Raw genomic sequence first — 18,196 nt, forward strand, 5'->3', positions numbered from 1 at the left:
AAGAGTGGGCGGTCCATTCTGCCAGATTGCTACCCACACGGTGAATAGGAAAATCTCGACCCCAATGCCATTACAGAAACCTTTGACAAATTGCAAATTAATATTGGAAATTAATGAAATAGTGAAATATTCTTTCCACTTTTGGTAAATCAGTAACAAAGTGGCATAGACTCAGGATTATCACTGGGAGAAGGAAAATTAGAAGAAATATTTTCACACAGAAACTTATTAGAAAATGGAATGCATTACCACAAGTGGTTATTGGAGCAAAAATTATAACATCATTTAAAATGAAACTGAATAAATATTGAAAAGGAAGAATATAAAAGGAGATGGTGAAAGGGCAGGGAAATTGATAAGTCCAGTTGAAGAGAGAGCACCAGTTCAGGCACAATAGGCTGAATTGCTTCCTGCTATATTGTAGTTTCTATAATTCAACAATTCTATAATACTTGCAAGGCTACTGACTGTTTTTGATGAACATTGAACTGTATTTTTTTAATGTATATTAGCTTAGAAATTACTTTGGCAATATTAGCAGATGAACACCGATACATTCATAAAACATCCTGTTATTTTAAGACAGGTGTTAACTCATGATATAATACCTCCACTAAATAGCAGACAAAGGAATGATCACCCTTCCAGTGGAAAACCTTACCTCCCAAGAATGCATTCTGGAATTTCAGGAGCACGCTGGATTAAATTTTGGCTTTGTGCGATAATGTAAAGTGGGAGATAGTGAGTCAGCAGCCCGATTTTGTGTCTCTCCCAATTTTAATTTCCACTGAAGTCAATGCAAATAATAATCGGGAAAGATGCAAAACGGGCTGCCAACTCACTATCCCCCGTTTTACATTTTCGCACAAAGTCAAGATCTAACCCGCTAAGTTAAAGGCTGGAAAATAGTAGAAAGTATGTGACTACATTTCCAATATACACTGCTGATGGGCAAGGCCTCCTGCTGACAGCATGAGGTCACAAAATTGCCACTTTCACGTCAAAACACTGGTTTAAAGGGATCTTTAGTGTTAAATTGTGTGTGTTTCTTACAAGGTATCTAAACATGTGATATAAGCAGCCTCATACTAATTTATGGTGCTATTGCCTTTTAGAAATTAGAATACTTGTATGCAGTTGGGCAACAATCATAAAGGCTCATAAAATGAAATATTTGAACAAATACATTTACTGTGGTATGAATATAATATTCCAGTAAATTTAAAGTAGGTAATGCTCTATTACAAAGGCTGTAACTGGTTATCATTATGCTCCAAACTGGCCACTGTTTGCATTCAAAATTTATAGTTTGCAAGGCAGATATTGTTTACAACATTACTTTGTTCACAATCAATTCAGCATATCTTTCATTTCACCGTTAACATAATTCAATACCAAACTATCTTGCTGTTAACAGATGTGTGCAATTCAATTCAATAATACAGACAGATACAAGTGTTAACTGCTCACTATTGCACATTTCTCAAATATAGTGGCCCCTATTTACAGTGTCAGATTCTATGATCTACTATGAGGTTAAAATTGTGCAGTTGAGAAACACATTAATTCCTCTATCCATGATATTAATGAAAGCATTAACTTTAAAATAATGAATTTCATACAAATAATGCATTCCTTACTAGTATCACACAGCACAATTTCATCCCATAGTTTCTGAATCATTCTGTAATTGAAAACCATGTAAAATATTGCTGCATCTTTTATGTATGTAAGAAATCTTACAACACCAGGTTATAGTCCAACAATTTTATTTTAAAATCACAAGCTTTCGGAGATTATCTCCTTCGTCAGGTGAGATAATCTCCGAAAGCTTGTGATTTTAAAATAAAATTGTTGGACTATAACCTGGTGTTGTAAGATTCCTTACATTTGTTCACCCCAGTCCATCACCGGCATCTCCACATCATATTTTTTGTATGCCTCACAAAATAGCGCTACAAAGAAGTTCCCAATATATAACTCATTTATAATAACTAAAGGCAGTTCTTACCTTACTATACGATATCCCATCAAATACTGAGGTAATTTCTGCTGGCGTTGATACACTAACAATGATCGGATGGGATGATAACAAGGCATCATCAGCCATTACAGACAAAACATCTTCTATGAGAATCTGATCCAACTGTGAAAGATAATATCAGAGATATTACTGATCAAACCAATCATGCATAATTGTTCAATAAGTTACTTTTGCCCCTGGAACATGCCAGTGTGTTAACTTATAAAAATTGATGCAATACAATTAGAAAATAAGAGACGATAATAGCTGCTTTCACTGGAAAAAATAACAAAGAATTCCTAACTTTCATCATTAATTTTAATTAATTGTACATATTTGTTAATATACAGACAATTAGCCACATAGATCCTGGATTAGAGGATTAATAAACAATCGGAGTTGGTAACTAAGTATTGACAGCAGTGGTGTATCCAAACGTGCATACATTCTCTCAATGAAATGCTACAATTTAAGTTACTGGCACTAGAAAGTGAGCCATTGCTGTTTCACGTCACAGTGATGCAACATTATTAAATGAAGTGTTTTTCAAAAACCATTAGATTATTTTCAGGACCACTGATCAGCCACTTCATCCTTTGATGCAAATAGCCTTGTCAATTTTAAAATATTTTTTTTCTCTTCCATTGTCCCTAATTTTCTATTCCAGCCACCTTGCAGGACGTTGATCACCCTCTTCCAGCTCAGAAGACAGTGAGCTGCTAATTTGTTAACTCAGTGTTAACCCACTTACTTTAAACGGGTTAACACCTCCATTAATATCTCCACTAAAATAGTAGAACGAGGAATTTCCAAAGAATGTGTTGAGCATTTGTATGCTGGTATCCCACGATGTAATTTCAGAACCAATAAGAAAGATTGACTTACCATTAACCAACTAGGTTCAACTGCATTTACTCCAATGTACTCAAAGAAACTGGCAAATCCTTCATTCAGCCACAAGTCATCCCACCAATCCATGGTTACAAGATTTCCAAACCACTACAAGTATAAATACATGTGTTATTAACATGCTAATGAGTTTGATAAGTTTGGTTTCAGTATATTTGACTTCAACCAAAAGAAAATCAAACGAAACATCTGGAAGTACGAAATCTGGGGGTTTGCACATCTATTTCCGCAATTTGTCAATTTGCACCTCACATTTCTAGATCTGATGGCTCCCATGATTTTCCATGCAGAAAGACGCAACCTGCAATCAAAGTTCAACTTACAGTATGCCTTTAGGCAATCTTAATGTGACTTATAATATACAAATAGGTGGGTTTATTTTTTGAGTCTCACCTTCCTCCCTATTGTTCCTGGATTGTAAACACTGTGCATGTGCAACGTAGATCTGAGAGAAACCAGATGTAAACTACATATGCTAAACTTTCACAGGATTTTTCAGGTTTACACATGTTAATGAATGGCCTTCACATTAGGACAATGCACAATGTTAAGTGGACCCTTCCCTGCTTGAGCTATCCTTCAATTTGTTAGCACAGCCAGACAAACTCCTGATTCAACAGCAAGTAAAGCAATCTGGATTTAGGGTAAATGTTACAGTTTTGCAGCACAGAGCTTTATGGGACAAGAGTGCAAATAAGGAACTCAGGTTTGGGACATGCTGACCTCAGCACCCAAATTCCTGTTATGTGCTCCTGTTATGCAAAGATCTTTCCAAAAGTGCTAAATTTAAAATTTATCCCTCTAGTGTCAAAAGCTACAAAACAGACTTTTGCCCTGAATATATGTCCATGACTATGGAGGAGGAATTTAGCCACTACAGAACCAGTTTTTGAGCAATGACAGTTATATTTATCTTTCAAAATATGGACACGCGAATTGTACAATGGATTCAATAATGTTTTGCCACATACTGAACAATAGCATTAGTTAGATGAAAATAAGAAATTTGCACTATATTTCATAACCAAATCACTCATTCAAAACCTCACAACTTGCAAATAGAAAATATTTTTGAAATGGTCTCCCTCATAACTTCTGCCCATCTTGTATGTTACTGGGGATTTGATGACAGTATTTTTATTTGTTAGCTTTTTTGCATTTTGCACCATTTGTAAACCATGTTGAAATAAAATAACCTTTGAGATACTCCTAAGAACAAAATAAGGTATGAACAAGCCCTCTCAGCCCATATTCAGGACCTCACAGATCATTCTCATCTCTCCTTCCCCCTTACTAAGTCAGGATTCTTTACTTTTAGTTGAATTAGGAATCTTTCAGTGCGTTTCCTTAATTTTTCAAAAGGGTCAATAATCACCGAGTTTGATGGAGGGCTTTTCAATAAATGAACAACTTTACATGGTAAATAGTTGCTCTTTAACTTACAAATTGTTTAGTTTCCTTAACTTATACTCAGAACCCCGGTTTCTCTCTCATGCTTAACACAAAGAACTACACCTCCATCTCATTGATTCCCTTCATCATAATTTTAAAAATCCTGGATCATGTCTCCCTTAATCTTTTTATCCAATTGATTTTATTAGATCCCTTTGCCTTTTTTCATAGTTCATTGATTGATGTCTTATCAACATTATCTCCTTCTTTGAAATCTTATCAGTGTCTCTATTTCTTTTCCTAATTATATCTAATTTCTGTGCTGGTGTTCACCGTTAGTGGGAACCCAGCAATTCCAGACACACTGAATAGGCCAAAAAAAAACTTGCCTTAAGGAAGGCAGAGGAGACATTTATGATCTGGCACAAATCTTAAAACAGATCTCATTATCAGCAGCTCATTATAGATCCCTAATAATGCACAAATTGGGCATTCCTGAAAACTGAATGTTGCATCCTTACAGTACCTGGTGAACAAGTTCATGGGCAATAACTGTAGCAACCCGTTGCTTATTGTTTGACGAAGATTCACTGCTATCAAACAGCAGGTTAGTCTCTCTGTAGGTGATCAGTCCCCAGTTTTCCATTGCACCAGTACCAAAGTCTGGGATGGCAATCATATCTGCAATGTAAGTAATATCATCAAAAGGAGTTACATGATAGAAATGTGTACATTGTATTCACTTTATTATTTCAGAATTACAAAATAAGTAACAACCACTAGAACCACATGATGAACCAAATATTCATCAAATTTTGACCAACAGTTCACAGCTCCCATTTTCTTTTGTCATTTGTAGATTACCTGATGATATATTTGGTATTCAATGATTAGATGTCAGATCTTCATTATTTTATGATTAATATTAAGTACTAATTTCAATTACAATTTATTTCTTACTTTCGAGAAACTGATTAATGTTCTGATTTCCAATTGAACTCTGTATATTCCGAAGCTCTTTTTAGATATAGAAACTATTTGCAATGGGGAAAAGTAGATAACGGAATTTATTCTACAAATTAAGGATACCTAATTATTTATAGCCCATCAGATGCATTCAATTCCACCAGTTCCTGTACATTTTATTAGGTTTTGTACCTTCCTTTCCATGTTTTGTAATGGTTACCATCAACTAGGTGATTGAGACAGCAAGTGTTCAGAGAAGAAATGAACATATTGTGGATGTTGGTGTAATGAACAGCATGAACAATATATTTGATATAAAAAAACAGATGTGTATCCCATTCCCTTTCTTTGCTATAATGGTCAGGAATGAGTTTCAAGGGTTACCTAGCCAGTAGATTAAATTTTGTATTGCATTGTTAACCATTAATTGTTTCTTTAACATTAAAATAGTTCATTTCAAAAATAATAGACTATGAAATGTGTTTAATTCTATTAGATTAGATGTCTTTTATCTCTCTACTGATAGGCAGCCATCTTGAAAATCCCTGAAGCAGGGCTGCCAGAGCCAAAAATAGAGCACCAACAGTCATCTGATGCCTTGGCCTACTGGCCATTCTTCATCTGATGCCTTGGCCTGGTGGCCATTCATCATTTAATGCCTTGGCCTAGTGGCCAATCTTCATCTGATGCCTTGGCCTAGTGGCCATTCTTCATCTGAAGCCTTGGCCTACTGGCCATTCTTCATCTGATGCCTTGGCCTACTGGCCATTCTTCATCTGAAGCCTTGGCCTGGTGGCCATTCTTCATCTGATGCCTTGGCCTGGTGGCCATTCTTCATCTGATGCCTTGGCCTGGTGGCCATTCTTCATCTGATGCCTTGGCCTGGTGGCCATTCTTCATCTGATGCCTTGGCCTACTGGCCATTCTTCATCAGAAGCCTTGGCCTAGTGGCCATTCTTCATCTGATGCCTTGGCCTGGTGGCCATTCTTCATCTGATGCCTTGGCCTAGTTGCCATTCTTCATCTGATGCCTTGGCCTAGTGGCCATTCTTCATCTGAAGCCTTGGCCTAGTGGCCATTCTTCATCTGATGCCTTGGCCTGGTGGCCATTCTTCATCTGATGCCTTGGCCCAGTGGCCATTCTTCATCTGATGCCTTGGCCTAGTTGCCATTCTTCATCTGATGCCTTGGCCCAGTGGCCATTCTTCATCTGATGCCTTGGCCTACTGGCCATTCTTCATCTGATGCCTTGGCCTAGCATTCATTCTTCATCTGATGCCTTGGCCTACTGGCCATTCTTCATCTGATGCCTTGGCCTAGCATTCATTCTTCATCTGATGCCTTGGCCATTTTACATCTGATGCGTTAGCTAAATGGCCTTTCTTCATCTGTGGCCTGAACAATGAAGTCTAGGTTCTCTACTTTTGGTGTGCTCTAGATTTGAATGGCTTGTAAGGAGATTAAACAGACTTAAATACAAGTGTGCTGCTTACATCCAATTTTTCAAGGTCATCTCATTAGCATTGCTTTTGGTGCAGATTTGGATGGGTGCAGCAATGGTAATGGGAAATTGTATGTAAGTGAAATTCAAAGGGAATTTGGGGGTGGGGGGAGGCATAACAACTCTTAAAGCCTTTGATAAGTTTCAGAAGTCATCTTAACCAATTAGAAGCCTTTTCTAAGACTGGAGAGGGAGGAGACTAAGAAATAACAGGAAAAAAGATGGTAAAGGAAACCTAAGGAACAAACATGAATCTGTAGGCACATGCAAGAATAACCCGGTGTTCAACCTCTATTTGGTGGTTGTTAAAGTGGAGGTGGTACTACATGAGGTGGTTGCAAGCCTTCTGTGCCACTCCATGGCACCATCCCCACTGACGAACATTGCAGAACGCCTGTAAGGCTTCAGGCCACAGCTGATTGTTACTGTCACTGAATGTGCCAGTCCTATGTTGCAAGGTAGCTGTAGATCAATGCAGAAAATTGCACAGCTGTGCACCTAGCTCTCTGATGATCCAGAACCTGTGAAAACAGTTACCCACAGTCACTAGCAGGTAGGTGCACCAAGACCTGAAGATATGGTTAGTAATGTTTTGGTGGGGTGCAGCCAATTAAGGTATGTCCAATTCAAATGATCATCTTTTAGAATTGATGTCCTGCACACCTGAATGTCGGAAAATGGCATTCCTGCACCCAAATGCATATATCAATAAAGTCCTGCCTATTTTGAGGTGGACACGTCCAACAGCGTTGCTCTACACCCTCTGGAAACTACATAATGGCATGAAACTCTTATTCATTTTTGGCTACTGACAGCCTGATTAATGCCACTACCACAGTGAACAATCTGGGTTTGAGCACCAATATGTTATTCAGCTATGGAGAGCATCGTAGCCAAACCTAATTCTGTTCTCACCTGACATCCAGACACATTCCACCAAGAGTCACTGGACAGCGATTAGGGGCAGAAACTCCAATTGATTATTTACCCTCTAATCCTGGGGCTCTGTGGCTAATTGTAGCACCCGAACTGCTTCACCAGCTAAATTCAGCTAGATCAGCACAGACTGGGAATCAAACCTGGGACTATATGGTCTGTATTTATACCGGGGAGTAACTTTTCCTACTAATGATCAGGGGAGCATGGTGGAGAAATATATATATTTTTAAAAATATTTTACCGTTCTTATATTGTTGTTTAGAGATTTCTATTTGCAGTAAACTGGAGGCACAAATCATTGGTACCAACACAAAGCATCAGAGTGGTAGAAGATAGATTTATGCCTGTAATTTCCCACACAGTGAGGTTCTACTATCTGAGACATCAAGGGGCCAAAGTAGCAAGTAGACCAGGCATTCCTTTCCACAGGGTCCTGTGCCTAGAACTTGTATGAGGTAATGATGGGAAGGAGGGCAAATTCAAGGATGAGTTAACCCAGTGAACTTTCAAGGATTTCTCCACCTATGTTGACTACAGAAAGGTACTATCAAAATCCTGAGACCAGGATGTTCCATGCCCACCTTTCTCACATTTTCCTATTCTAAACTCTTCAATCCTGCTTTCATCCCACTCTTAGCATCGAGACCGTCCTGGTCAAAGTCACCAGTAACATTATTTTTGATTATGACTGCTATTTGTTATCCATCCTTTTCCTTACTGACCTATCAGAGGCTGTCAACCTATCTTCCATCACCACCTCTTCTTCCTGATCCACTTCCACTGCACTGCCCACTCATGGTCCAGTCTTACCTGAATCAATAGTGCAAGTACATCTCCTGCAATGGCTTCTGCTCACCTGCCCCCATTGTCACCTCTGGTCGACCCCAAATTTCCATCTATGCCCCATCTCAATCCTCATTAATATGTTGCTCCACAGCGACATTATCTGTAAGCATGGTGTCAGCTTTCTCATGTAAATCAACAATGTCCAGCTTTAACTTCCATTATAACCCTTGATTTCACAACTGTCACTATGCTATTGGACTGCCTGTCCAACATCAAGTTGTGGATGAGCCAGAATTTCTTGCAGCTCAGCACTGGTTTGACTGTTTGGCCATCATTACAAACTCTGCATCACAGACTTCAACCCATTCCCTTCAGTTTACACTCAACCCAATGGTCCACAACCTCATACTGCCACTGAAACCCTCATCCTCCCCCTACTCACCTCCAGATTTGATTTTTCCACTGCCCTCTCAATGGCCTCCCAAGCTACAAACTGCATAAACTCCAGCTCATCCAGAACCCCACTATTTGCATGCTTTACTGTACAAAATTCCATTCACCTATGACCCTGACCCAATGCTACCTTAATAGGCTCCTGCACCCCTACATCCCTGCTTGCATCCTCCACTATTCCAGCTCTGGTCTAATCCATATTCTCCCTCCCTCTGCTCTACCTACAGGCATCTTGCCCCTACATTCTGCAACTCACTCCTTGAATCCTTGGGCCTCAGATATTTACAATCTATATTAATGACTTCGATAAAGGGACTGAGTGTAATGTATCCAAGTTTGCTGATGATACAAAGCTAGGTGGGAAAGTAAGCAATGAAGAGGACACAAAGTGTCTGCAAAGGGTTAAGTGAGTAGGCAAGTAGGTGGCAGATGGAGTATAATGTGGGGAAATGTGAGTTTATTTACTTTGGTAGAAAGAATAGAAAACCAGAATATTTTTTAAATGGTGAGAAACTATTAAATGTTAGGGTTCAGAGAGACTTGGGTGTCCTGGTACAAGAAACACAAAAAGTTAGCATGCAGGTACAGCAGGCAGTTAGGAAAGCAAATGGCATGTTGGCCTTTATTGCAATGGGGCTGGAGTACAAGAGTAAGGAAGTCATACTACAGTTGTACAGGGCTTTGGTGAGACCTCACCTGGAGTACTGCGTACAGTTTTGGTCTCCTTATCTAAGGAAGGATATACTTGCCTTAGAGGCAGTGCAGAGAAGGTTCACTAGAGGGTTGTCCTATGAGGAGAGGTTGAATAGAATGAGCCTATAATCTCTGGAGTTTAGAAGAATGAGAGGTGATCTCATTGAAACATATAAGATTCTGAGGGGGCTTGACAGGGTAGATGCTGAGAGGTTGTTTCCCCTGGCGAGTCTAGAACTAAAGTGCATAGTCACAGGATAAGGGGTCAGCCATTTAAGACTGAGATGAGGAGGAATTTCTTTACTCAGAGGGATGTGAGTCTTTGGAATTCTCTACCCCAGAGGGCTGTGGATGCTGAGTCATTGAGTATATTCAAGGCTGAGATGGATAGATTTTTGGATTCTAGGGGAATCAAGGGATATGGAGATCGGGGTTGAAGATCAGTCATGACCTGATTGAATAGCCGAGCAAGCTCGAGGGGCCGTATGGCCTGCTCCTACTTCTATTTTTTATGTTCTTAATGCAACATCTTGCTACATCTGTTCCCACCTTCAAATCCTCCTTAAAACATACCTCTTCAACAGCTACTTCAGCCACCTTCCCAAACCGCCCTTCTCCCTGCTCCACTGCTGCTCAGACCTGTTTCCCCCAATTGTGAAGCACCGTTGGATATTTAGCTAAGTTAAAGGCACTATATAAATACAAGTTGTTGTTGCTGTTGGCCTGCCCATTCTATTAGCCTGGAAATGAAGCATAGAGTTGAGGAGAAGGGCAACGTAGAGGCAGGGTAGTTATTTGAAAAATGGAAGGGGAATATAATAAAAGCCTTTATTGGTAACAATGATAGGAATGAGGTTAATAGTCTTGGGCTACTCTAGTAAAACAGCAACTGGCAGTAATTCGGTGCAGTTTTCAGAAAAGGATATTAACGACATCTTTGATATTGTAGTCAGTGTGCTGTGAAATAACTGGAGCTCATTACTGGGAAACTACATGCCCAGTATTCACCAAATGAATACACACATCTATTTACTGTATTACATTATCAGGTTGCATCAGTTCCCGCAAACTTGTCATTAAACAATAATATAGTTGAAAGTAATAACTGTATAAGGTAATAAATAATTCCTCCGGAAGTTAACCCTGGAAAGTCTGGAGAATTTACTGATCTGCAACCTTCAAAAGTAATCTATTAGTTGTTAAATGCTTTGGAACTCCTGTGGACATAAGACACTACATAAATGCAAATTTTTTCCTCCTATTGTATAAAGGATGGTTGCGTGACCCACTTCCTGTATTGTAATTGGCCCAATGCTTCCATCACAGAGTATAATAATATATTAACAATACACCAGAATCGAGCCTTTGGTGTAGTGGTGGGATTCCCGCCTGAGTCCGAAGGTGTAGGATTGAATCCTGCTTCAGCCACTCCTGCCAAGCTCCGCCTCTGAATTCTGGTTTGACATTCAGTGGGATACTCGTGCCCAGTGGGTGTGGGTGCCCTGTCGTATGGGTTGTGGGAGTCCATGAAACCCTTCCACCATACAGGACTAAACACCCTATCAGCTGGTATAAAGATGGTTACAGCCATAGAAGGAGCGTTCATGATGCAGCTTGTCAGATTGTTAATCAGCCTGTGAATCCGTCCACCATTTCACCCTGTTCTCCAAGGGAAGAGTGTGAAGATACAATTAAATAAAAACACACCTGTAATGCGTGGGCGGATAAAAAGCAAAAAGGTAATTAGAATTGGTAACAAATGTGATCCAAGACTACTGACAGAAACCACAGATAAATAACTACATTTTTCTACTTTGTTTCATAGAAATGTTACAGCACGGAAGGAGGCCATTCGGCCCATCGAGTCCGCGCCAACTCTATGCAAGAGCATTCCAGCTAGTCCCACTCCCCCGCCCTATCCCCGTAGCCCTACAATTTTTTTCCTTTCAAGTACTTATCCAGTTCCCTTTTGAAGGCCATGATTGAATCTGCCTCCACCACCCCCTCGGTGCATTCCAGATCCTAACCACTGTGTAAAAAAGTTTTTCCTCATTTCACCTTTGGTTCTTTTGCCAATCACCTTAAATCTATGTCCTCTGGTCCTTGACCCTTCCACCAATGGAAACTGTTTCTCTCTGTCTTCTGTCTGGACCCTTCATGATTTTGAACACCTTATAAAATCTCCTCGCAACCGTCTCTGTTCCAAGGAGAACAACCCCAGCTTCTCCAGTCTATCCACGTAACTAAAGTCCCTCATCCCTGGAAACATTCTAGTAAATCTCTTCTGCACCCTCTCTAAGACCTTCACATCTTTCCTGAAGTGTGATGCCCAGAACTGGACACAATACTCCTGTTGTGGCCGAACCAGTGTTTTATAAAGGTTCATCATGACTTCCATACTTTTGTACACTATGCCTCTATTTATAAAGCCCAGGATCCCATATGCTTTTTTAACCGCTTTCTCAACCTGCCCTGCCACCTTCAACGATTTGTGCACATATGCCCCCCCGATCTCTCTGTTCCTGTACCCCTTTTAGAGTTGTGCCCTCTAATTATATTGTCTCTCCTCATTCTTCCTACCGAAGTGTATCATTTCACATTTTTCTGCGTTAAATTTCCTCTGCCACGTGTCTGCCCATGCCACCAGCCTGTCTATATCTTCTTGAAGTCTATCACTATCCTCCTCACTGTTTACTACCCTTCCAAGTTTTGTGTCATCTGCAAATTTTGAAATTGTGCCCTGTACACCCAAGTCCAAGTCATTAACATATATCAAGAAAAGTAGTGGTCCCAGCACCAACCCCTGGGGAACATCACTGTACACCTCCCTCCAGTCCTTACCGTGTTGTAATTGTTTAATCAAACTTTGTAATAAACAACAAAAAAGATAAAATCACATTAACATTACCTAATTTAGGAAGAGCATAACTTATATTAAAATATTGTTCGAAGTAGTCAAATATTGTTTTCATTGTGTCTGCTGCATATATTGCCGTGTGCTTCTGTTCAGGCTGGACATAAATTCTCAGCTGAAAAATGAAAACAAAGAAAAATAGAATTAAACAAATATAGTATTATTGAATTCAGTTTATTCTGTAAGAAAAACCTTTGTGACCTTACATCTTTTCACAAAGAAACAGATGCATTCACTTTTCTTACAGCAATTCAATCCCAGGTGTTTGATGAACTCCATATATTTTTTTAAATCTCTCCTTCCAATTTTTCCCTCCCTCTCCTAAAGCTTCTTACTCGTGCTGGGGTCAGGGTGCGCAGGTGCCAGGCACTCCCTGATATTTCATCCAAGTGGTCACTCTTCACAGATAAGCTGACGAAGTGAGTGTCGACAGATTATTCTACTATGGGGGCATCACAGCTGAACTTGATGCTGACATCGGGCAGCATCTACACATGTACATTTTCCCAGCATCACTGGATAGTAGCCAGGAGCAGGAATCTTGGCTGATTTTCCCCTCCCTAGCTCATAAGTACTAATGCCAATTGCAGCATCCTAACTGCTAGGACCATCTAACTCAGCCCAGATTGAGGATCGAACTTGTGGCCTTTCAAATCTTTGTGGCTAAACTCCAAATATTTTAAGAAAGTCACTAGGCAGTGCTGCAAAGTTGTAACACCCGTGTTGGTCTCTCAGCGCCAAATCTGTTTAGGTGTCATGGACCCACGACATATGACACTGAACCAATGGGTGATCCGGACCAAACAACACACAATGGGGGTCATTTTGACTGTGTGTGAAATTATAAAACAGATCATAGTGAATAGACAGTTTGTTTTACATCTCTTCCGATTTTTATTTCAACTGAAGTTAACGGAAATAAAAATCAGGAGAGATGTTAAATGGGCTGCTGATTCGTTATCACCCGTTTTATACTATCGCACAGCCAAAAGTATCCCCTATTATTGCAATACCCTTCTACTAGTTAGTGTCAGCGATAACTTTTACTTCATTTAGTTACTTCGCAGTGACCACTATGTGGAATAAACAGATCTCTGGAGTGTGTGGAAAGTTCATGGAGGGTATGGAAAGTTCATGGAGTGTTCAGATTTTGCAAAACAATGAATACTTTGGTATAAAAATGCTATCTTGTTCCCAAGATATTAAATAACTCACAGGGATTCCACTTGATGATATTCTTTCTTCAAATGCAAACTGATGAACAGCAAAACAGACCAAATAAGTACTCATTTTGACGGATGTTTTAAATGTTGTTTTTTTCTGGCCACCACTCAGATTTTCCTCTTTCTGGAAGATAAAGAAGCTCATTAAATCCACGCTCCATGTACCATTGAGACACCTGTATGTGTGGATTTGTTTCAGTGTCTTTATATCTATCATTGTACTAAAAATATATATATATATATCGTGCATCCACCTCATTTCAGGGGTCACAGTTTAAAGTGTCAAAAGTATAAAGAGAAAAGGCTAGTTATGTCTGGGCTGTTTTTAATCAAGAGCAGAATCTTCAAACCTTTCCCAACCCCCCAAAAGCAGAATCTGAGGATTTACGTGTTAACTGCCAGTTTACAGAAACTTCCCTCGGCATTGGCCTATTTAGATCACTTCCCCGTATGGAGTACTTGAACAGTCGCCTTAAAGTGATAGGCTAGGTTAAACACAGCTCCACCTTAGCAGCTAAACAAACAGCCAGGCTCCAGATTCTAGATTACCCCTGAGCAGCACCACAGGAGTTCAGCTGGTAAAGAGAAATTCAGATTAAACATGCTCCCCATTTACCCATAAACACATCTGTGCATGTGCTTCAGCAATTCTAGGCCAATGACTGCACCGATCTTATTTTTGAAGTGTTATATAATTACCTCAATTGGCATGTTTGAAAGTACTTGATATGGCTCATTGTATATTAAAGAGATGGTGTATGTCGCTTTCTTATTGGGTTCATCGAAACAAGGGAAAGATTTCCGTGCATCTGTTGGTTCATGGTCAGTAGCTGCAATGCTCCTGTTAGTAAAACAACACTTTTATGGATACTTAAAAAAAAAGAATGAAAAGCACCAGAAAAATCAAAAATAACAAAATCACTCTGGAAAATAATTTTTTCAACTTTTTCTGATCAGGCATTGTTATAGCAAAGTACAGGTAATGGGCAAACGAGAAGCAACACTCAGTAAAAAGCAAATCCCTCCTGCCCCGGTGAAGTTTTCACCATCTTTTAAATAACTGCCTCTGCAGTCGACTAATCTCCCACCATATACACTGTACTGTGTATAGATAGAACATGCACAAAAACCGCAGTATGACTCTCATCCAACTACACAAATACATGGTGCATGATCTTAGTCTGGAAAAACGGGTGGGTTGGGGGGGCGGGGTAGTAATAATTTCAAAAATCTAAAACCCGCCCCCAATCCACTCATTTACGATTTTCAGGGGGTGGGATGAGGGGTGGGCAACCAACCCGCTCTTAGGAGGCGAGTCAGGCATTAGAAGCTTTTAAGGAGGCTGTGGGACTCTATTTTCAAAGCTTTTTTGATTTTAACCCCTGGGAGCTGGGATTCCAGGCTTTCTCCTTCACGCCATGAGAGGAGGCGAGAAGGCCCGAAACTACAGGTAAGTGCCTTTAGAGCACAGCTTGTGGGCCCGGAGGAGCAGGATTGCTTCTCCAGGTCCAACAAGCCGACCTGCAGCGACCCTACAAACCCGATCGACCGCACCCCCCCACCCAGTGAACCCTGATCCCCTCCACCCGGTGACCCCCGACACCCCCCCGATGACCCCCCCCAATCTAACACTTACCTGTTCACGTCCTCCCCCTTCTTCTTTTCCCTTCTGACTAAAAGCCAGCCTGTCAATCAGGTTGGCCTGTCGGGCAGGAAACCAGCACAAAAAAAACGTCCTTATGTTAAAATCGTAAGGATGTCCGAGAAACCCCTGCTTCCGGGTTTCCCGCCCACCCCCCACCTTCCCGGCTCCAGGCGAAAATCATGCCCATGATGTCTTGCTAAATATTATGCAAATTAGGCAGCATAATTGACATGAATCGGCCCAATTGTAAATATCAGCAAGGAGATAGGGAACCAAACTTTTGTCCAGAAATTGCAACCTTATGTGAATCAGTGTAAACATTTCTGCCTACAGTAGTTGAAAACAGCTTACAACAATTACTTCCTTTGACTAATGAGTTTCTTGTGCCACTTACACTGATGTTTAACTAGGTGTGAGCTTTCTCTTTCTCACCTTTTACTTTCTCACATGGAGTACAGTTGATTGCTGACCAGCAAACATGTTTCCCACATAATTTGATTATTTGCAGGATTATTTACTTAAAAGTTAATTAAACCTAAATTCTAAATGTAGCCTGAAAGAGCACTCACTATTGCAGACAATCTTTACTTTTTTAGTCCAGTTGAGCAATTTTGCTGCTGCCAACCACTGCACACAATTTACTACTGTTCGAAAATTACGGTCACCTTTATAAAATCACCCTATAATATCTGGTTATTTGGAAGCAATAACATAGCTGGGAACAGGAAGTTCCTACTGTAAGCAATCGCTTTATTTGCCAGGAACCGTGTTGCATTCATTTAGTTTGTTGGTTTTATTAATAAAATGTACTAATTAAATCATAGAGAAGAGAGAATGTGAAATTGGTTCCACTAGCCAATTTCTGCTCAGCATAATTGTTGCACGTATTCTTTTTATTGTCAGCATCTGTTACAGAAATTCACTAACGCAAAGTGCAGATATGATCCTTTAAAACGAATTTGCTCAAACCTTCCGGCAAATGACTCTCTCCTCAGTTAGTCACTCCCGTACGCAGTCTGACGTCTTTCTTTTGTGGGAGTTGACTCACACTACCCTATATCGGCTTGTATAATTGTGTGAGGCGGGGGGTAGCAATCGTACCCCCTTGCCACCAGAACTGGTCACATGTGTCTTTTGCATGTGTACTTCTTCAGTTTCTCCGAAGGCAGACCAAGCCTACACGTGATGAAGCGAGGCTTGATATGAATAATTCAGCTGCTTCGTTACTCAGCATGTGAACATACAGAAGAATGTGATCAGATTCACATTTCCATCAGCACAACTTGGGCTGGATTCTTCTCGGTGTTCCTGCCTGAAATTGGGCGGGATTGTGGCAGAGAATGATTGAAAAATCAGGCAGTAGGGCCTCCCGCTGCCTTACTGAGTAGCAATTCCCTGCCCCACCCGCCAAGACTGGTCACTCCTTCCCCGTTCACCACATGTAAACGATGGAGGAAGGCAAGGCCAGGTCCCTGATCGATTTTTATGGCGTCAGCCCCTGTTACTGCTAATTCCCAGGGCCACTATGGGGAAGGTGCAGTATTCCCCAGAAAGAGATGGTAATTTCCCTGAGGTGCCTCCATGGAGGTAGAGGGCCTTGTGGTGATCTCTTCTTCCTTCATTTCACCCCCCCGGCACTTACTTGCTGAAGGCCCCAGTCTTAGCCGAGGCCTTCAGTGAGACATTTCTTCCAATCTTTGGTAAGCTTCAGCTCCTTTAACACTGAACCCACCTTTTCTGGTGCTCCTGCCACAGCATCAGCAGAATTTTTCCCTTCTGCAAAGGCAGGCTGCCTCTTGGTGGTGGCAGTTCTGCACACCAAACAACCCCGACCCGGGATTGCAGCAGGCGGAAGTCCCACCTCGCAAGAACACTGCCGCTGGGTGGAGAATCCTGGCCCTTGTTCTTGTGTAATAACACAACATAATGAACATCCTGCACTCATACATAGCAGTGAGTTCTTGACTGAAATAAAATAACTTCTCTGCATTCTAGCCTTCAACCCACGGCAGAATCTCCTTTCCCTGCAGTCTTGTGTCTTTGTTTTCCACTCAGCCGGACTCGAGTGTTCACTTTTAGTTAAACTGACTACACCCCTCCTCCCACCCAAGAGCAGAATCCACCAGTCTAACTTGACAATGACCCCTGTAGAATTGAAATCAAGAGTTGTCACAGCAGCAAGGAGTGTGAACAGTCACTGGAATGTCAAACTATCTTTCATCGTCTCTGCCATATTGGTTCACACAATCTGAATCTTGGGCCCTGTTATTTACTCGGAGCCGGTAAGAGTGTGTGGGTGGTGGGGAAGAGATTTTCCGACGGGAAAGCCAGAAGTAAGGGTTTCCCGCACATCGTGGCGATCTTAGATTTTTTCAACAGGTTTCACGTCAGGCAGCCAGCCAGATGGACAGGCAGGCTGCCTGTCAGGCGGGAAAGCAGCCAGGGAGCCAGGGGTCTTTGGGGTTGGAGGGGTGGGGGGAAGAGATTGGGGATTCAGATTAGTTGGGGAGTCCAATCGTGCAGGGGTAGGGGTGGGGAGGTTGAGTCGGACATTGCGGGGGGGGGGGGGGGGGTGGCTAAAATTCCTCTCTTAATCTACCTCTCCCAGTCCTGCTGTACTGTGAATGTAACCCCTTGAGGGCTAAGATTAGCTCGATAATAGTACTCTTATCGTATATTATACCAAAGTCACCCCATAGGTACATGGTCTGAAATCCTAAAATATGACAAACATGAATTTGCAAACCCATAT

The 18,196-nt window shown here is 41.0% G+C and overlaps 1 protein-coding gene across 1 annotated transcript in view; it reads right to left on the reverse strand.

Annotated features, from left to right (window-relative positions):
• enpep (glutamyl aminopeptidase) overlaps positions 1–18,196 on the reverse strand; it is an 89,787-nt gene that overhangs the window by 33,998 nt on the left and 37,593 nt on the right. Inside the window, exons 2-7 of the mRNA XM_067991007.1 lie at positions 14,499–14,640; positions 13,792–13,923; positions 12,571–12,691; positions 4,851–5,005; positions 2,909–3,022; positions 2,012–2,146 (exon numbers count right to left, since the gene is read on the reverse strand). Of these exons, the coding sequence (XP_067847108.1) occupies positions 2,012–2,146; positions 2,909–3,022; positions 4,851–5,005; positions 12,571–12,691; positions 13,792–13,923; positions 14,499–14,640 (799 nt within the window). The remainder of the gene's footprint in view (positions 1–2,011; positions 2,147–2,908; positions 3,023–4,850; positions 5,006–12,570; positions 12,692–13,791; positions 13,924–14,498; positions 14,641–18,196) is intronic.

Source organism: Heptranchias perlo, chromosome 1, assembly GCF_035084215.1.
Source record: "Heptranchias perlo isolate sHepPer1 chromosome 1, sHepPer1.hap1, whole genome shotgun sequence".
NCBI classification, from domain to species: Eukaryota; Metazoa; Chordata; class Chondrichthyes; order Hexanchiformes; family Hexanchidae; genus Heptranchias; species Heptranchias perlo.